Below are 22,747 nucleotides of genomic sequence, written 5' to 3' on the forward strand. Positions count from 1 at the left end.
CTTTTAACTAATTTTCTTTTCAACCATGTATTACAAAAAAAAATATTTATCTATTTATAGGAATAATTATAAAGTTAATTAAATTTCTCGAGAGACTTTTCTTCAAAGCTATTCATATACATAATTGCTAAATAATTATCATCATAACAGTTAATCGATTATTGTTATTATATAATTATTAAACAGCAATTAAGCAAGACCAAAAAAAATACAAAACACAAATATTTTTAATTCCTATCCTTATATAAATATTCAAAAATACATTTAAATAAATAATAAAATATATCTATTCAAATATAACTAAATTAACTTTGGCGTACATTTATAATTTATCTGCCAAATTCCTCATTTTGGGCTATTACGCTACGATTTCCAGGGGGCGTTTCTCAGTAATCCGTCTTTTATTATAATAATGTAGTTAAATGTCCGATCCATTGTCAAATAGATTAGTAAGCAATAATTATGTGAAATGATATAGGATATACAAAACGACTGCATTTATAAAAAGTAAAGCGAAAGAGCGCAAAGAGAATACCTTTTAATACTTCGTATAAAGTAGAATCGAATTAAAAGATTTCATTGGAGTTAAACATGGCCTTCACACAGCATAGTGTAAACTGTAGTCTGGATGACATAGACTTGACAAGTCTCAAGGTAATATATTCGATAGGCGTTAATCAATGAGAAGATTGTAATAAATTTAATAAAAACCTGTTCTATCTTTTAATACGGGAAACTGTCAATGATGCTTTTATTAAATAATTAATAAAAATGATGCTTTGTTAATCTTTAATTCTATTGATGTACAAGCTTTAATGATTTGAATTTCTTGGGTTTTTTTTTGTTAATGGCTCTCCCTCTCACTCTTCTCTTTCTCTGCCTCATTGCTAGCCTGGAAAGTAAACTCTTATGACTTATTTTCGGTTATATTTACAGATAAAATGTGGAAAAATAATTTCATAAATTGAAAAATTGAGAATATATTAACATTATACAATTGAAAATTCTTTTTTTTAATAATACTTCAAATTGTTGGGCTGCAATTTTCAGAGATTGTGGGCATAAATTCTGTCTTTAATCTACAATGGAGTTAGACGAAAGTCGAGACCAGATGCAGAACGTCCCAATTAACTGTGTACGAACTTACGGTTTGGACCTGAAGTTGCATTATTTGATTAAAAAATTTTTTCCTCGAATGAAGGTTAAATGGATGACTGGCGTGACTCTGTTGTTAATGGGAAAAGTATGATGTAAGGGGGAGAGATGCTACTTAAATTGAGAACGTTGCAATGGAGAACTGCAACCCGGCATTATTACAGTGTCATCCTAAATATTTGCTTGTTTGGTAAAATTGGGTTTTAATACGGCTGCGTAATTGAACTGGTTGTGCAGTCGTTTTGAATGAATTAGGCTGTCATTTGTTTTCTTATCCGGCTGCGTTAAAGCCCCTTTACTTGGAATGTGTCTGTTTTTCTTTGGAAAAAACTGACGTTTGGCAGTTTAGTTGTTTGAATTACTCATTATGAGATTAATCGTCCAATCTGACAACTCAACTTTAAATGTGTTTGGTACTTCTATGCAAGTACGTGAAAGGAAATATATGTGATTTTAATTTGGCTAACATAAAAGTAGACGTTACTCGAAGATGGCAAAAATGAAACTAAATGAGGAAAAATGCTGATGGTTGGCAGCTCTGACAATATTTAAATATTGCATTATCCTTGCATTTATGAGCTTATCAAGAATTTTAATAGCGTTTGTGAAATTTTTTTAAACAATTTGAAGTGTCTTATTTTTTTTTCTTTATACATTTAAATGTATAACAAAAAGTTGTATTATAATAATAGATAATGAGATAGCTTGATGCAGAAAAAATATATTAAAATTTATTATTTTTTACTAGAATTTAGTCATTGTTGAATATGTGAGAAGAGAAATGAATAATCACTTTTATTTTCTTATTTCTAACAAACATTCAAAAATGTCTAAAGAATATTAAGTCAGAAATGTATTTATTTAAACATTTTTGAATGTTTGTTGTAAATAAGTGGAGTATGTCTACTATAATATTTAAGATTGGTAAGCTTACAATTGGATTGGCTATCAAGATATTGTATACAAAGAACAGTTGATTTCATTTACTACTATTATAGTTCTGATCAATTACTATGAAACTAATAATGTATTAATATTACTTAATAAATACTTTGCTAAAATTAAAAAAAGGATTTGTCAATTAACTATATCTTTGTATTTAAGTATCTAAGTTATTTAGATCTGAATTATTTGAAAATTATTTTACTGATTTGGATAGAGGAGGAGAATGTTTTTCACTGGTGCAAAAGTAGTAATGGATAAAATTTAATATAATGGTTACAGATTGTAAAAACAATATATTTTTATAAAAAGCTTTACAAACAACCATTTTAAGACAATTGCGACAATCCTCTGACGTTCCTTTGTAGGCTATGTTATTTGTAGATTGATAATGTAACTATTTAACTGGATATGCATTCTTATATTTTACAAGTATTAAAAGAGTAGGTCATTTCAAATAGCTTAAACATGGTCATTAAAAAATTGTGATAGTTTTGTTTTAAAATAACACATTGTTACCTTTTTTTAATGATTTTTAGATTAATAAATATTTTAGGAAATTTTCTTTTTGTGAAGATTAGCTTGCAATTGACTTTTAGCATGTTTTACACAAATTTTAATATAAGCACATTTAGTTATACCTGTTGTGTTTATTTAAAATGCTCAATGGAATTATAAAATATACAGCTTTCATTTAGCATGCTATCTACTGGGATTTCCTGTATGAAGGTTGACATATGTTAGTGCTCATGATGCTTTTTTTGTATTGATTCATTCATCTGCTCACAGCCCTCCATCAATTAACAATATGGATAGACTATCCTGATGAATAAAACAAGATGAAACAATACAAACTTGTTGTTTAGACTAATTATTGATTCATTTGATTCTATTAAATTGGAATATTAATAATTTATAATTGTTCTAATATCTTTAACACTTTAATAATTAAATAATGTTTATAAAGCCAACATGCTAAGTGAATTACTAATAGTGTATGTATATATAAATAGCTATAATCTTCAATATGTAATGAAGTGTTGTTATACAGTATTAACTATAGAAACTTATTATCATTTGGCCTACATCATCATCAAACATAAACATATTATGTTTGATGATGATGTATATATTTATATATAACCCCAGTATATTATGATAAAAATTAAACATTTGAGCTTAAAGTAAAATAATTTTGTGAACTATCATACATTATTGTTTAATTTTAACAAAATATTTTGTGTTACCTATATATTATGCTATGTATAGTAAATAATAAATTGTATAATAATAGTTCTCTAATGAAAGATATATGTTATTGTATAACATTGTAAAATGTTGCAGATAATTTTTAAATTTCATAAATTTGCAATTTTTTATTTTTAAATATGGAAGAACTTGGACAAGTGAATTTTGACATCTTTTACGTTTACAAATATTTTTTTGTAAAGATATTGATGATAGAATTGAAACTAATAAAAATCTGAATTTGGTAGATGGATAAGAACATCTGAAACAAATTCAAATAATATTTTAATATTTTTAATGTCGTTAAAGGAATGTGTGGTTTGATGTAAATCATTTTCCAATTCAAGAACTGCCTGATTTTTGTATACAAATAATATTTCATACATTTATTATTTAATCTGTTTAAATTATTATCAAAATTCACACCTAAATGCTAATTCCAGCAGAAATGAACAATAAACTTTAATGTTCAGCTTCTTTTAGAGTTTTAACATTAAAGTTTATTGTTCATTTCTGCTGGAATTAGCGTTTAGGTGTGAATTTTGTTAGTATAGTTCCAGTTTATATGTACTAATTGTTTTGTCTTAAATTATTATAACTGTATTTAAGGTAAATAGTTATAAATTATACCTCTTCAATTAAACTGAGTCTATCAGATCTTTATAAAACTGCATCAATTTATATATAAATTGATGCAGTTTTATAAAGATCGAACATACACTTTTAAAAGTACGTGTTAGTGAATGTAACGTCAAATGAATTAGATTGGAGGGATGAAGAGAGCAATGCAACATTTGGGCAATCTGCCAAAAGGTGTGCCTCCTGGAAAGACTTTCTATAGAAAACCATCTCCTGTTTAGGTGTTAGACACGAAAAAAAACCCAGAAAACACCACACTGTTCACCAGGTTTAGTAGTTTCATCCATATGGTCACTGATAGACTCAGTTTAATTGAAGACATATAATCTATAACTGTTTACCTTAAATACAGTTATAATAATTTAAACAGATTGAGTAATAAATGTATGAAATATTATTTGTATATTTAAAAATATATATATATATGTATGTGTTATTTTTAAGTATATATATATATATGTTATTTTTTTGTAATCAAAATTCTGATGGCATTGATGACTATTGATCCTGTTGCAATATGTTATGTGAATAAGATATATATTTTTAAAAATTAGTATTAATGAAAATGCTAGGAAAAAAATATATCAAATAAGCTAATTTAGTTATTTCTTAATATTATAATTTACATTTTGTCATATTTGTTTGAGTCATTTATTTTCATCTTATAGATGATGATAGTGTATGGCTTTCTCTTCTAATAACAGAAATTTGAGTGGTATAACAGATTTTAGACTAGCATTTTACTTGCTTCATAATTAGAAATAGAATAACGTAAGTAGCATGTTCTGAAAACGTTTGTTGGAAGAGTAAAACAGTGCTGAAATAGTGAGTTAAGGTCTTGTTATTTCTGTGTTTAAATAGCACAATGTCAGTCTGTTTAAATAAATTATCGAAAAATATGAGTATAAACATCTTAAAGCCCCGATGTATTAATATTACACCAAACAATTGCCATAATTAATTAGTCTATTTTTTGCTACAGTTAATAACTAGAAATTAAATTACAATTAATTAATTTCTAGTTATTAATTGTAGCAAATGTAGGTGTAGAAAAATATGAGTTTTTAATAAGAGCTAATATAGTTTTTATGTATTTTACTTTTTTAACTATGTAGTTTGTTTTATGTATACTGGTTGATTACTTTTATATATTTGTTTTGTAGTGGTGGGAGGATATCGTGTCTCTTTCATGACTTTTCCTGTCTTTTGTAATAATAAATAATCTTCATAATGAGGAAAATGCTGTAATAGTGCATTTGTAAGCAGCAATTATAACATTTCTCTTCGTGACCTATGAATAAAAATGCTATAATGTTGTTTACAAAAGCTTTGTTTACAATATATTTTGTGTATACTTTCTATAAATTATATATGCACTAGCCTATATATAGGTAAAATAAATTTATTCACTTGCAGCATCATAAAAGTATAATTTTTTCAGAATTTAAATAAAACTTTCTTTTAACTCATCAAAAACCAAATCGCAATTCATCTAAACCAAATTTGGTATATATAATACAAGCTATATAAACTGTATATGTAACTTAGAGCAAACCATAGTCAAATATATGTAAAAGCTAGATGATTTTTTTATTAAGCTAATTATTAATTTATGAATTACAAAATTGATTAATTCTACTCTGAAAGTGATCAAACTTCAGGCTATATTGTGGTATTCAGGATAAATTTTTTATATTCTGTACTGATCAAAACAATTAAGGGAGCAAGAGATGTTGCATAGAAAATCATTTTGAATGTCAAATGATGATACGTAAGATACAGTAAAATGTATTGTAATACGTGAAATATGCATTTGAATAAGTTTCCCGCCCTATTTTCATTTATTGTTGGAGGAACACGTGCCGAAGTCACACGCTCCTTCTGTTTCCAGTGTACTTATTAACAAAAACCAAAAGTATGTTAAAATTTATAACTATTAAACAGAAAATGCTTTCAAGACTAATTCCATCTTCAGTTACTCACATTGAATCTTTAGAACGATTTAGTACATTAAAAATTCAGTACAATAATTGTTTTTTTTTTTTTTTTTAATTATGTTGAGTTAACTGTTTCTAAATTGAGTTTAAAATATTTAAAAATATTTGTGGGAGTTTATTTAATTTTTTTTTTTTTTTTGTATATCTACAATAACTATTTATATTTTTATAATTTGTTTTATATAATATTTATAATATATAATTTATATATTTAGTAAATATTCTGACATTTTAAAGACTTTTTTTATTTCTAGCTGATTATCATTGTATGTATTCGTGTTGGAATTTTTATAAAATAATTTATTATTTTGGCTTTAAGGATAAGTGGAATTCCATATTAATTTTTAGTTATTTTGTATTAATTTATCAATAATTTTGTAAGGAAACCATCATCTTAACAGTTAATTCTCACGGAAAAATAAAACAAGTATTTAATGGTAAAAATAGAGAAGTCAAATCGATTAAATTTTAAATATTTTTGAAGTAGAATAACACTTCAGCTTCACAACTTTACAAAATTGAATAAAAGAGTCTGAAAATGTTAGTCTCCATGGCAACAAGTATGCAGAAATGTCCATAAAGAAAATTTATTAGTCATCTTTTGTCATTACATCATCATCCTAGACTTTTTGTTGGCATTCGAAGTTATTTTGAATTTTTTCCTATTCCTCTTTTTAAGTAACTTCTTATTGTCATTTCATTCTCTTTTATTTTCCTTTTACTGTTTTACATCAAATCATCTTTCTCTTTCTCTGTCGTCCTTCCCTGCAATCATTCAACCATTTTATCATTCTGTATATTCTGTTGGTTTTGTCATTTTTTGAAAGTATATAAGACATTTCTTAAAAATATCTCAGTAATTCTCATTGTCATTCTATTATTTAAATCAGATTATAGATGACGTAGAAAAAATTGCAGACGTTAAGAGTGGGATGGAAATATTCAAAAACGAAATAATCATTAAGAAAAAGAACATTTTTAATGAAGAGATGTGTTACTTTATTCTTTTCAACCTTATTTATTATTTGGGTTTTTCTTTAAGTATTCATATAAATGTACGTCTTTTCATTCACGTAACATTATTTATCTGTAAACAAATGCATAATAGAAGCTCATTACCGTTTAGTATTTGTTTAAGTATTCTTGTTCTTCTTAGTCGTATTCTATTTATATTTATACATCTTCTCTTTATAAATTGTTTTTTTTTCCTTTTTTCTTTTATATATCTCTTTAATTAATAATTACTGTACTTAGAGTTTTTAATGTTTTTTTTACCTTAATTTTCTGTAAGTACAATTCTATAATTATGTATTTTAATATATCGTATAATTCTTTTTATCGTAAGCATTCAATAGTATTATTAATAAAAATATAAAAACATTTCAATTATTTTTGTAGTCATTTACGTAATTTCAAAAACGCAAATCAAGATCTACCTTAATTTTGTTAATTGTATATCTATTGCCTTATGCTACATTAAATATTTTTCAATCAAAATAAAGACAATTATTCTTCATTTTTTGTTAATGTTTATGAACAAATTTTCTATTTTTTTTATAATAATAATAATAGTTTTCGGTGATTAAAATTTTTTTTTTAACTTCAAAGCTGATATTTTAAATAGTTTCATAAAGTTAAACTAACCACAGAAAATATTATGTTTGAATATTAAATTTTATTTTTACTTACATTAATTAAGGAAAATTAATTAATTAAATATCTAAATTTATATATTGAATAAGCTGTGTTCCTTTAACATTTTAGAATTTTTTATATACTAATACTGTATATAATTTTGATAAAATCAACAATGTAATATTTACATTTTACTGTTTACCAGTTTTACACATTTTAACGGGTGGAATAAGTTAAATCTTACACAGAAAATCAAACATTAGATAATTTTTTATTGCCGTAGTTTTTGATTTTGTGTCTTATACCTGTATTTGTACACGATGTATGTCAATACACGTATGCATACAGAATGCTAAATTGAATCTGGCAGTGCGAAAATTTGTAAAAATTATTAATTAATATAAAATCGATGTTTAAATTTTTATATTTTTAATTATACCTATAAATTAAACATGACGTATTTATAAATAAATATTTTCAGATATTTTACTGCTTCTATTTGTAAAAATAGCAAAACGACAGAATATCTTAAAAGCAATCTAGTCAAGTAATAATCTTTTCCGAGATAGTATCAAAATATCTACTGACTCTGCAGTTAAGTTTATCATCAAAGTTCATGTATTGATCAGTCACTTTTTCAGGATAAAAGCTTCTGAAAAACATGATTTATCTTCAGATCTAAGAAATATTCATCGTCGAGAATGTGTGGTAGAATATTCAATAGGTCTGATTACTATCTCTGCTAACACAGAAGAAAATGACAATTTTAATATATTGAAGATAGAAATATTTGTGCTTGTTGATAAATTTTGTAACCATTTATTGTTTCTTTTTAATAAAAAAATGTAAGATCAGATTATAATGTCTACAGTGAAATAAAATTATACGGTATAATAAAAACATTATAACCAATACATTAGTTATGTTGATATGTGATGTTTCACAAACAGAAAATACAGATAGTAGTACCAGAAAAACACCTATAGTAGTGCTCTATTATAGATTTATATTGCATCTGAATGTTATAATGCAGAAATTATTTAAAATTGGACAGAAATCTTGACTCACTTTTATGATATAATAATTAGATTATTCCTGTTTATGACAATCTTTGTGTAAAAAAGATTATTCTGATTGACAAGGATGTTTATGTTTTATATGGAAGGAACAAGAATGAATAATAAAGATTGATTAGATAATAAGAAGAGGTGGATTTATAATAAATACATTTGTTAAATATATATACAAAAATAAACATCTCAAAGCCTGATGTTATTAATCAAAGCCGAACAATCACTGTAATGAATCTGGCTATTTTTATGCTACTATTAATAAGTAATTTGGTACTAGAGGTAGATATTAGGTGCCATCTCAGAATATTCTAAATTATTTAATAAAAATATTAATTACACGTATACCTCGAGTTACGTTGTTCTCGATTATACGTCGTTCATCAAAAAAGTATATGGAAAATAAAAATCAAGTTTAAGTCATTTTATTCGACTTTACATCCGTCCGCCACAAATATTAAAGCCGTAATATCACTAGAAAAGCGTTAAAAGCACATAAAATCATATTAAAATATGTACATTTACAGTAAATGTTAATATAATCATCATAAATCCTAGAGAACGAAACACGAAAACATCTGTGTTTCTGTGTTGTCGTCTTATTTAACGGTCTTTAAGTGCTCATTATTGGCGTTTTCCACCGTAGCTTCGACTTACGTCATAACTACACAAGTAAATTCGACTTACGTCGCCTCTCCTGGAACCAATTACCGACATAAGGTGAGGTATACCTGTATAATTATTAAATTTAACAAGAGATTGTATCTAGCACCTATCTCTAGTACCAAATGACTTAGATTATTTTTCCACCACTATTCATAATTAAATTCTAATTCATTAGATCATTTGGCCTTGATATATACAAAAATTTACACTACTGCATTCTAATTTGTCATATTGTTTCTCTTGAATTTTTCACTTCAATTTACTGTAAACTGGATCTGTTTTATAATAGTTGATGATATTTAACTCTGCATTTTCTAATTTTGAGAAAGAAAATTAAAATTGGCATTATTCAGATTCAAAATGAATTTGTAGTAGATTTTTGAGAGGGATGAATCATTTATGTATTATATTGATTAGCATCTTCACTACATAACTAATAGTTAGCATGTAAAGATGACAAACATTATTACAAAATATGTTTCTATAAATTTCCGCTGTCATCCATCCGTCTTTCCTTAATCTCAGAACAGGTTTGGTAGATGAAATTTGAGACTAGATGTGAAAATCTTAGGGGCAAGAGGCCCCAGTTAGCTATATACAGGGTGGTGCAAAAGTAGGTATACAGTTGTTGTTATGGAAAAAACATACAGGGAGAAAATAGGAAGAAAAAACATTTATTTTTATGTACAAATTAAATCACAAATAAGGAATACGAACTAATAAAAGATAATGAAAATAATAATAATGAACACCAAACATTTGTATTTCTCAGATTCTCAACTTTATACCTACTTTTGTACCTCCCTGTATATGCAAACCAGAAGTCACATTATTTCAATTCAGAACTTTTCCCCTGAAAGCAGTTAATAGATGACTGGCATGACTGTATTGTTAAAGGAAAAGTATGATGTACAGGGGCAAGCCACTAATTTGAGGAGGAGAGCATATATTTTAAATTAAATAAAAATATAATTAAAAACTGTAGCTTGGCAATGTGACGATGTTACAATAAATAATTGTTTGTTATTGTATTTAAAAGCTTTTCTATCATAATATAAATGAAAAATAATATATTTCTTACAAACTTAACAAAAAAAATTGTAATAAGTTTATTAATTCAAACACACTTTTATGTAGTTGCTTTAAGGAGTACAATTTCTATTCGATGAAATATTTTCAAGGAGTAAATCTCTTCATATTCAGAATCAAATATTTTAAGATAATTGCGATTATATTCAGTTGTAGAACACGTTAATTATAAATCATGTATTATTATAAACTTGAAAACTAAATTTGCTAGTGCACTACACTATAAAATTCCAGCATAAAAACTCAATCGCAAGCATTTTTAACCTTATTTAAAGGTCATCTTCAGGCTATGTAGATTTGAATAAGCAGTTTGATAATCTGAATCTATGTAGCCTAAAGATGGCCTTTAAATAAGGTTGAAAATGTTTGATTTTAAGTTTTTATGATGGAATCATGTTATAGTGTGCTAGTGTGAATTAATTCTATAGCTATCATTATTGATTTTTATTATTTTCTTTTTTTGTATAAGTATGGACACCTTGAAGACAATGTTCCCTGTAATTTTTTTTGTAGATGAGCAGAACATATACTTCTCTGAGCAAAAAAAAATTTGCTTAGCATATATATATATATATATATATAAAATCTAATTTTTTTCTATAAAAATTAAAATAATTAATTATAAAGTAGAGATTAAAATTCATTTTAAAACATATTTCCATACAAAATATTATCTTTTGTCAATGATTTAATGTATTTAATCGAAATATACATAACAATAATCATGTTGCAGACAGAGTGAGAAATAAGTAAACAATACAAATCAGTGTGTGTGACGCACGGCGCACAAATTCTCGTGTGCAGCAACAATTTCAGCAGTGTGCGGCCGCGCAGCTTAGAGGGAACATTGCTTGAAGATAACCCGTGGTTTTAAAATTTATCAAACACAGTGTGAATTAGTGACATTTGATTTTTTATTAATATTTATGCTAATAAGTATAAAAATATATTAAGAAAGCTTAAATTTGGCATAAATTGCTTTTCCAGACAGAGAATTTTCAAAAATTTGTTTTTAATTAAATACACATTACTTGTTGGGAGATGATTATAGATATTTCCCAATGTGATTAGTTTTTAACATTAAAATTAATTTATACTTAAATTTATCTATTTTTAGAAGGTTTGGCAACAATAGAAATCAAAGAAAATATTTCTCTGAAGACTGAATTTTCATTTTTAGTAGGAGAGAATTTCAAAAGAAACTCACTTTTTGTATTATTTTATTTAAAAAAAAACTTTTTGTAAACTTGAAATGCTCATTGAAACGTGTTTAACTTTTATTTATGGAGACTTGATGTATGCTTACGTTTCCAAGAATGTGGCTCCAATATAAAAAAAAGCGTGTACTGTTAAACTTACTATAATCGAAAAAGATCAGTTTTGATACATGTTAAAAATACATTTTGTTCTCTTGAGGAAAACAAATTTTTTAAAATAAGTCTTGTGTTTAAATTTTTTAACATATATGCATTATTGTTCTATCCGAAGTCTATGTATTATCGTCTATTATTACCTTCCTGGCTGTTATATATAACAGAGAGAAATGAATGGCAATTGATCAAAACGTGACCCTTCCAAGATTTTTATATTTTTGGGCTCGGAACACCTTGAAATGTCGAGAAATGCAAAAAATTTGAGTTTTTTCTGTATGTTTGGATTGTGTATGTGGGTGCCACAGTTTTGTTCACTCCCTTTGAAGATTAATAACTCCTGTGCTTTTTGTCAAGAATTTCTGAAATTTTTCAGTGAGGCTTGTTTATTGGGGGATTGTTGCTATTCTCTACTGTAAAATTCCACTAAACCAATTGGTTTAGTGGAATTTTAGATGATTACAAATACTTGGTGTGGTCTTTGTCATAGATGGTATCTATTGTAAAATATTTGCATAAATATTACTGAGGAGGAATCGACAAACGTTAGATCCGAAATGCATATAAATAAAACATCTGGAAATTAAAATTGTTTGAGTAATTCTTTAACTTCAGTAAAAAGTCAGATTAGAAGGACATAACAATTTGTTTATTAGTTCAAAAAAACCCTTTTAGGTAAGGTTAGATAAGTAACTAGTTATTATTTGTTTTGTAGTACTCATTTGATGTTCATTGTTAATAAAATATTTAAGTATTTATTTATGAAAATTTTGATTTTTTTAAGCAAATTATACTAGAAATGGAAGCTGGGGTTTTTTCGCTCCTCTTTACTATGTGGACACTAAGAAGGCCTTTTTTTAGCAAATCCATTATGAGTTTGGCCAGGGCCACAGTGGACAGCCTGATGGTGAGGGATGGGGCCTGATGTATCCAAATGGACCAGCACCTAAAAAATTCCTGCGGTTTTTTGACTCGTCCGGGGTTCCTTTGGAGTGGTAAGCTGGCTGCCATTTTAGCAGCTTGGCCATCCAGCTGTCCCTTTCTATGAATCAGTAATAAGAAAATAATTTAAAAATATGCCTGCAATAAATAAGAAAAATATGCCTACATTTTGTATATTTTATCTATATAATATTAATTGAAAGAGTGAGTAAGATTGTTTAACTTAGTTTGAGTAAATGGCGTGGGCTAAAAATATGCTTCAGATATCAAATTAAAGCTCTTGTCCTATTGATGATGCTTACAAGATATTGTACATTTTACCTATTTCATTTTCTGTTAAAGTTTGTTATAGATAAATATCTATCCACTGTAGTTTATGGGTTAATTTTGCACTATTTTCTTAAGTTTTCAGAAAACATTTATTTGAATAAAACTGGTATTTCAGATGTTAATTTGTAAATCTACAAACAAACAAAAAATATAAAAGGTTTATATCGTATTAATTGTGTCTTAATTAAGTTTGTATTCTGTTAAAGTTTACAAATAACGATCCGAAAAATTTTAAATTTATTTTATTGGACATTTTAATTTCGTTGATATAGCAAGATCAGAAAATCTTTTTTGACGCTATTTTAGTTAAATCGAACAGAAAATATAATAAGTCCAACTTACATTTCCTAGTATTATATATTCTTTCCATTGTTGGCAACTACTACAAAAGTATAAACAAATCTGGATTATAAAAGATCATCGGGGATAAAGTTTGATAAAACTTTTATATTGGTTCGGGCTTTTGTTATAATAGCATAGCATCAGATATAAAATGTAATAATTATTTGGGTTATATTGTCTAGTTATTCTGTGAGAAGTTAATACTTATGTAGAGAGAGATATGTTCTTAAAGTGCAATACAAATGTCTTTCAAAATCAAAAATATTAATTTTTCCTCACTTACATTCAATTAAATAATAGTGAAGTTTTGTACGGGATGTCCAAAAAGTTACTATGCGGTGAAAAATTTGTAATGACGATAAAGTTATATGGACGGCATTGCATACAAGACCGTAAGTTGTATGTCATGCATTTTTACCTAGTGGTTTTTGGCATTACTGTTTGCTCCTATACATTCTGGTTCTTTGTCAAATGCATAATCTCCTGTGGAATCTGGCCCGCTAGGCCTCCAGACCTCACTCTTCCAGATTTTGGAGCTTCCAGGGATATTTCTGGCATTTGCTACAGGAAAAATTGCAATATTGTATGTAAAACTTTTACTTAAAGCTTTCCACTGAACAGTAACTTTTCAGACACCCTGTATTTTTGACAACTTCAATAGATAAGAGGTTTATTCTAGATGAAATGAATAGTTACTGTTTATTGCTGACATATTTACTTAATGTTATATCAGAAATTTGTGTACTGTTTGCTAAGATTGGCTGTTTTTTTTAATAAATAATTGTTTAACAGTATTTATATAATGTCATTGAAAAAAAATAGTGTAATGCCTGTTGTTTGATTCTACCTCTTTAAATGGGAAAATAAATTTTTGCTCTAAAAGTCATATTCGTATTAACAACAACTACCGTATTTTACGGACTATAAGACGCATTTTTTTCTTCGAAAAATTGCCTCCAAAATTCAGGTGCGTCTTATAGTCCCTAGCGTCTTATAGTTCGTAAAATACGGTAGTAGTTTTTGAAAAAATTAATAACATATAAAAATAATACATGAAATCATAATTACAGTATATTGCATTTGACAAAAAATTCAAATGGTATTTGAAAACAGATAATTATTTATTCTTTCAGAAACAGTTTTTCATCAAGATGTTAATGCATAAAGCTTTAAGCTTTGTTCCTATCTAGGAAATTTGAAATAATCAAACAATGCTGTGAAAAGAAAGAAATTGTAAGGTTATTGTTGAATAACTACTTTAAAAAGATTGACAGTAGATAGCATATAATTTTGGAGAAGAGAGAGAGGTGGAGAATGATGCGATAGTCATCTCATCATTCTTCTCCACTCTCTCTTCTCGAAAATTATTGCTATGAAGATCATTTATTGAAGAGAGTTTATTTAAATTAATGAATTATATTAAGATTTATTTAAATTGAAATATATCTTTGGATATTAAGAGCTAGAATAGTAATTCTGATTAAATTTATTTTTCCTTCTTTTTTAATGTGTGTTCTTGTATAAAGAATTGTGTGGTGTAATTTTATTATAAATTGATTGCATTTAGGCAACTTCTTAATAAACAATAATAATTCTTCAAGCTATTTTTTTTAAAAATAAACATTGAACTTTTATGATAAGCTGTAATTTATTTGCTTTTTTAGTTTACTTGAAGTATATTTAATGTATTGTATATTTATTTTGGTTTAATGTTTAAAAATGTAGAGTTAGGATAGTTTAGATGCATAATGTTTAAGTACGTTGGATTTTTCCTCCCGTTTGTGTAATGTAGGATGATTTTAAGAAGTACGGCATCTGTTTATCATATTAGATGGATGCATTTTTGATTCAATGCATAGATTTTTTCTCTTTTTCCTGTTTAACTTTGATCCATTTGCAAATGATAACCAATAATTATCTTGGAGATTGTATGAAACTAAAACTATATTGAGAAATTGTTAAGGAATTAACAGATTTATTCAAAAATTGGCCCTGTAAAGATAATATTTATAATTACTTCTGATAATTAATTTATTATTGTCTTCAAGCATTCCTAGAAAAATAGAAGAAGAAAAATTCAAGTTTAGAAGAGGTTAGAAAACTTTTTACATAAAATTGTAAAAGTCAAATGTACTGTACTGTACATCATCTGCAATTTCATTATCATGAGTGATTAAACAAAAAGGTTACTTTCAAGGAGTAAACATACAATTCATGAGCTATTCATGTTTGTTACCACCCTAATACATGTTAATAGAAACATTTAAATCTTTAGAAGTTATTTACTATAGTTTCAAAAGATAACATCCAAATCCCCTTCCATGTTACAAAGTGTATTTCTGTTTTTGATTACCTTGGATTACAATAAAGGTAAAGAATTTCATAATATTCTCAAAGTTTTGTAAACTTTTAAACTGACTCTGTAGATAAACATTAACATTAAGGCTTAAGCATGTTTGATAGACTAAGAAATGCAGGATTCCCCCAGAATAGGAAAGCAGGAGTCTTTCAAATTCTGCTTTTTTGCTCCTGCTGTTTGCATCAGAACTGTTTTTTCACCTGCCTGATTGACTAGTGTCACTTGGCATATCAAAGACGACAGGAGTTTTGTCAACATTGCCCATTGCCTTTAAGTCCTAGCTGTCTCTCTTTCTTAAGCTGAGGACTTGTTTCTGAAATGTGAGCAGTTTCTCTTTGTAGGTGTCAGGAAGCTGCTGTGTCATTGAATTTCGACACTGAATCACAAGCTCATGTCACTTCCTTCCTGCTGCTCGATTTCCATTTTCTTGTGCATAATGCACCACTTGCAATTTAAACTTTGCTGTGTAACTCATTCTTACTCGACCCATGTTTAACACTCACTGAACAAGCACTCAACAATAAGCATTAACCATCACTTCATCCCTGTTTGAAATTTGCAGTGTTGCAATATTTCTGTATACCTATGTCTCTACTCTCGTCCCTCAGCAGAATTCTAAGATTTTTATCGTTTTCATAAACAGGGCATGGCTTATATATGCATGCGGTCTATACATGTATAAATACGGTATTATTACGCTCAGTTAACAAAAAATTTGTAATAGTTGCTATGTTAGTACAGTGGGCCCTGTTCATCTGGATTATAAAATATATCTGTCTCAGAAAGATAGACCTATGGACCTATACTATATGGAAAACCTATAAAAGCAAAAAAAGCAAACTCTTAAGTGCATTCTTGTGTGAGTGTAATTCTACAGTTTGCAAGAATAGACTTATTTTCTATGAATTGGTATATGATGTTCATTGTCATGCTTTCCATGGGAGTGTTCTTTGAGTTTACTTAATATCTTGTTGAATCTTTTCTAATCTTTTAAGATTTTCAGTTATAAAAAATTGCTGCCTTCCCGTTGAATAAAAATGATGTATTTATCATGGCAGTCAATGCGTTAGTTATTAAGTTTGTTGTTTGTAACCTTGCGAGTTATTATTTACTTGACACCCCGTCTGTTGTTTTTCTGAGTTTTCATCACTTTCAATCTTTTGTGAAGTAAACATCATGAAAATAATGTCTAAAAGAAAGTGGTTGTTATGACGGAGAAGAAATTAGAAATGTAAAATGTGTAAACTGTATTATTTGTCATCAGTGAATTTTTTGGATTATCTGGATTTTTGGTCATCTAAATTGGGCCTGGTCCCATTTGTGCTAGATAAACAGGTTTTGCTGTATTTATTTTTATGTTATGACTTTTTACTACATATTTACATATAATGTGATGACTCATGATCTTTATTTTGGCAATATTTTGATATAAATATTCTTCATTTAGATACGTAATGTGATTTATTTAATATATAAATAAAACTCACTCACTCCAGCCTGTAACTGGTGTGAAAAATAAACAAACAAATTCGAAGTAACACAGGCTCCAGTAAATGAGTTTTATTTATATATTATACACACCCCGGTGTGCACGAGGAAGGTGTTTTATTTAATTTATAATTTTTATATCTGTTTATAAAATATCTTTTATTGATTCAATAATTATTTTATCAAAGGATCCTGCTGGGATTTTTGAACTAATCGAAGTCGTTGGAAATGGTACTTATGGACAAGTATACAAGGTTTGTCATTTATTTAATAGATTAACATTATAATAATACGACTAAAGGTAATTACCATATTTGTTGGCATATAAGATGCACCTCATTTTCCAAAGGCATTTTTTAAAATAGTTTAGTATATTTCTAATCTACTTTATTTTAAAATTAAAATAAAGTACTGCAATTTTTGTACTTACTATACATTTCCTAAATAAAAAGATATACTGTGTATATTTGCTGGCAAATATAGTATTTAAAGTTTTAATTGTTACTTTTTATTTTACTTTTCTGGCTGTTATGTTAATATCTCTGTATGGGATAAAGATTAAGAAACAAAATTTGACAGCATAACTTGTATATAAGGAACATCAATGCTGTTAAATTTTTGTGGTTATAGTTTAGGGAGTGAAAGATAGAAGGATGGTCTCATCTTGTATCGTCAGTGGGATCAGACTTGATAAGAATTTTAATTGTTGTTGACATTCTTTACCAGTCTACTGTATTACTAAATTTACCCTACTAAATGGGTCAAAAATGTTTGCATGTTTATTAAATCATATGCTGGAGTAAGTACCAAGGTTTTATTTTGAGATAAAAGTTATTTTTTTTTAATAAAATCTCATAACAGCCGGGAAAGTTATGCAACTCATTATTGGATTTTTTTTATTATTGTATAAAATTTATATGAAAAATATATTTAATTATGCTAGATTAACTGAATTGTGTATAATTTTGATTAGATTTTTGGTATTGGCTTATTGTTTTGAGTGAATTTGTCACTACAGATAAATATGCTGTCATCGAGTATAATGGTTTAATAACTAAAACATTCACAATGAATGTTATTTTATATTTAATTGATTTGCGTGAGTGTGCTTGCAGATGCAAATGTCAAATTATATACGAGTATCGAGTATGTTAGCAATGATAAGATCATGCATGTACGAGCGTCAATGTGATCAACAATGAGATCACGCAGTTACATGATCTCATTCTTTTCCTGTTTTCTTTCTTAACTGAAATAATTAATGGAAATTCTACTCTACTACTAGCTAATATTTATCTTAATTCTGATGAATTTATTGTTTACAATAATTTTTTTTTACTAGTTATTTAATCTTTACTTATTAATCTTTCTAGTTGAACTTTCTAACTCTATTTTTCTAATTTTTTTTTTTTTTTTCATTTTATAAAATACATTTACTTATTTAAAAATAAATGAATAAATATTTGAATATTTATGATCTTTGTAGGGATGCCATACAAAAACTGGCCAGTTAGCAGCTATTAAAATAATGGATGTTACAGAGGTAATTTTAAATTAATAACTATATAAATTGTTATAGGATTAGTGTTGTTATTAAAAATAATTTAAAAGGTAACTCCTTATTTTTTACTTTGAAAATACTAAGGTTTCTTTGGGGGGGCTGAAAATTATGTTTACTGTTTTCGAACCACTTTCGACCTTCTCCCTTCTGTTGTGTACAAGGATGTACTTTTGGCAAACTCACTCTCCTTTAATTAGTTATGTCAGAAGAATATTTGTTTTTTTCTATAATTTTTTATGTATGTTCTATAATGGTGTATATTTTCTATAATTGTGAAGTCCTATAAAAATTTGTAAACATATCAATATAATAGAAAGTCACAATTGTAATGCAGATGATTGAAACATGTTCTTAAATTTACCTTATTCAAAGTGGTGTAGTGCTACTGGGAAAGTGTGTGCAATTGATCTACTATGGCGACATTGTGGGATGTGATCAAAAATCATAACACCAATAATAATAATAAAAAAAGAAAGCAGAGGTAGAAATATTTATGGATATTATTTTATATGTTCAATAAAATATTAATATAAAAAAACAGAGTTGTATTAATATAAAGACCAACAACTGCCGAATTATCGGGCTAGCAAATGGCTATAGTAATATTAATAATTTAAGTTAATTTGGTACTAGAGTTAGGCGTTAGGTGCCATTTCTTGCTAAATTTAATAATTAGAATTTTAATTAAATAATTTTAAATAAATTTAGGCTTAACTGGAAGAAAAGAATCGGTCCGAAGCGGGATTCGAACCCGCAACTTCTGCTATCCGTGCAGACACGTTACCAGTTACGCTACCCGGACCTTCGGTCCGATCTTCCCTTCCAGTTGATATAAGACTACCGTACGACCATCGACGGCTATTACAATGCCGGCTGGGGACACATTAATTGCCCACGTCCTCCCAAAGGCACTCAACCGGCCATCGCAAACCCCGGCAAGGCGTATACATATAAATAAACAACAACTAACCCGTTATATATAAAGACCAACAACTGCCGAATTATCGGGCTAGCAAATGGCTATAGTAATATTTTTCATGGTTTATTTCTGCATTAAATGCATTCCAATATTTTATATAGACCTATCAATTACAGTTTTGACCAACTGGCACCCAGTTCCTCAGAATTATTCTATTAGGATATCCAGTACAATGTTTCAGTTTTTTACTATGTTTAAGGTTTAAATGAGTAATCATTTTTGTCTAATTTATGCCAAAATTTTGTAAAAATGTGCCCCAAAAAAAAAACTTTTGTTGTTATAAGTTTTTATTTCATTAAAAAATTTTACACAAGTACTTTCAACAAGTCATTACCATCTCCTTCAGGTAAATGAAGAGAAAAAAATTAGACTATATAACATGCTATTTTTCATCTTTTTCATTTTGTGAAGAAACTTATATCAGGACCCCTTGACTAAACTCTAGCTCAATGAGTTTCCTATTGTTGCATTCTATAATTCCTATATATTTATGTGCTGTATTTTTTAAAACATACACTGTAACACTGCATTTACAACTATTTATGGACCCATGACATTGAAGAAATGAATTTAAAAATTTTTTACTTATTTTCAGTTTTGCGTTATTTGGTCTATGGCAGTACCTTCCCTTTTGGATAAGATTGCTGGAGCTCTTGATAAAATTTAGCTATCTTTTAATAAATTAATTAACTTATACTCAAAATCCTAGCATTGCTAGGATCAAGTTAGGTTTTTCTTTGTTTTTTGAGTCCATCAGATATTTTTATCACTTTATTTTAAATTTCTTAACTACTTTATTTATTCAATTGGCTCTTTTTATGAATACTGTCAAAAATCTACCTCTTTCATCTTGTGTGTTCACTCCTTTTTTTTTGTCTGATTATACAAAAGTCGTTTATGTACAATAAATAAAATAACTTTCTCTAGTAGACAAATGTGTCTTTATACAATCAGTCGTTTCTCATGCAGATGAGGGTTAAGACAGTTCCACGGTGCAGTCGACCTTTTATTTGAGGCTTCTTGTCTGCCTCCAAATACAAAATAGTCCATCATTTCCCTCCTTCCTTCAATAAAGAAAGTTATTTTCTTTATTGTACATTAAATCGTCCTGGCTTAATTTAAAAAAAAGTCATTTATCTACCATATTTCTTGAGATTTAAATAATTTTGATAAATTATTATTTCTTAATTTTACTAGTTTTAAATTAAAATTAAAAATGATTCGTATAATTTTTAATTTTATGCAATTTATTGTCTTTGAAAGACAATCTTCACCCGTGATTACCGGTACATATAAATTCCAATACAGCCTCTTCAACCTTAAAATTCCCGGTACATAAGACGACAGTTAACACATAAACGTTATTGTCTTTGTTTTTTGTGTATATTTGTTAATTGTTGGTGGAAGAATATTGGGACTTTTCCTTTTATTTGTAACAGTAAGTAAATAAATAAATGTTGTTCAAATAGTTTCTAATAGTTTATTCACATACTAGTAAGTAGTAACAATATAACTTATACAATATAACAACTTATAAGTACAATTTCTTTGCTACTTATACCACTAAAAAATGCCACACTGACAATGCTTGATCTTCGTGCCTCATTGTGTAAAATAATATACTTTTCATAATTCCCACTGCTTAAACTATATACATAATTAATGGATGGCTCCTGAGGTAGAATTGTTATAAAATTCTCTAAATAAACAAACAAGGTATGTGTCAAGAAATGTTCTTTGACACATGACGTAGAAAGTATGTATTTAGAAACATCAAAAATTGACAGTTAAGAGTTATATTTTCATGTGTATAACAGAATATTCTGTAATTTAAATGCCGTATACTTTTATCACTATTATTACTTTTTTTATTGTTAAAAGTTAATACTTTATCGAGTTTTCCGCATCTTCTTGAGTCACGCATTCAAACAGTAATATCTAGTAATCAGATAGATAAAAAATTACACATTACATTACTTACTAAAATTATTTCAACTTAAAATTTGCAAAGTTTGTAATAATACTGTAATGTAGATCATCATATTCATTAAAAAAAAAATTTCTGTTTAAAAATAGTTTTTAATTCTAAAATTTTTGAAGATTGAGAGAATTTTAATAATAATAACTATTAAAATATTTCAAAATTATAAGAATCTTATAATTAAAGTGCATATGACGTTTATGGATGCATTCTAAATCAGGATCGTTTAAAATTTACATCATTTCGTTAGCAAATGAAAATATGAAAATGCATTGAGAAGAACAAGATGATAACTTTACGATTCACGTGAAATGGATGCAGTTTCATGTTACGGTACTAAAAGTCATGGATTACCTTGAGCTGTTATGAAAAAAGAAAATTTCTATCTTTAATTGTTAAGTCCTTTGATTATAAATTATAACATAAAAAAATATAAAAGTAATAGCATTTTCAGTAAGCTTAATCTTATCTTTAACATGCTGACTGCCAACTACAAGTTAGCTCGTAGGTGATGGTTTTTTTAGGACACTACCTATGAGTTATCGCCTGAAATGTGATTTGGCCTACAGTGTCAGATACAAATGTACTTGTAGAAAATAAATGTTAATAATGGATAGTTGACGTCTGGATTAAGGATTAAAAATAATCGTGGCCTCACAGAACAGGACATTTATTTTAAGAAAAATGGAAAATTTCACACAACAAAATATATAGTAAAATGTACAAAATCAAACTGGCATTGGAAGAATGATTTTAGTAATGATGGATTGGCAGTCAACATGATAAGTAACCAAACCAAATAAATTGGAAATTCAAACACGGCTGTTTCAGAAAATTTTGCATAGCATGGGGCTAACTCAAAAATGAAAAATATTTGAATAGATAATAAGTACAGTGGGTGATCGGTTAACGAACAAATCAGTTGACAACACTTTCGCGAAAAATTTTTATGTT

At 27.3% G+C, this 22,747-nt stretch overlaps 1 protein-coding gene across 5 annotated transcripts in view; it reads left to right on the forward strand.

Annotated features, from left to right (window-relative positions):
- The first annotated feature begins 400 nt into the window (after positions 1–400).
- The window catches only part of LOC136971022 (serine/threonine-protein kinase mig-15-like), a 79,701-nt gene continuing 57,354 nt past the window's right edge, over positions 401–22,747 (forward strand). For all 5 annotated transcript variants that reach the window (XM_067265507.1, XM_067265506.1, XM_067265509.1 and 2 more), the window contains exons 1-3: positions 401–654; positions 17,461–17,526; positions 18,759–18,815. In XM_067265507.1, coding sequence (XP_067121608.1) covers positions 592–654; positions 17,461–17,526; positions 18,759–18,815 — 186 coding nt within the window. In that variant the 5' untranslated portion in view covers positions 401–591. The remainder of the gene's footprint in view (positions 655–17,460; positions 17,527–18,758; positions 18,816–22,747) is intronic.

The sequence above is a fragment of the Centruroides vittatus genome, unplaced genomic scaffold (genome assembly GCF_030686945.1).
Source record: "Centruroides vittatus isolate TY-2023 unplaced genomic scaffold, ASM3068694v2 contig_2273, whole genome shotgun sequence".
NCBI lineage: Eukaryota > Metazoa > Arthropoda > Arachnida > Scorpiones > Buthidae > Centruroides > Centruroides vittatus.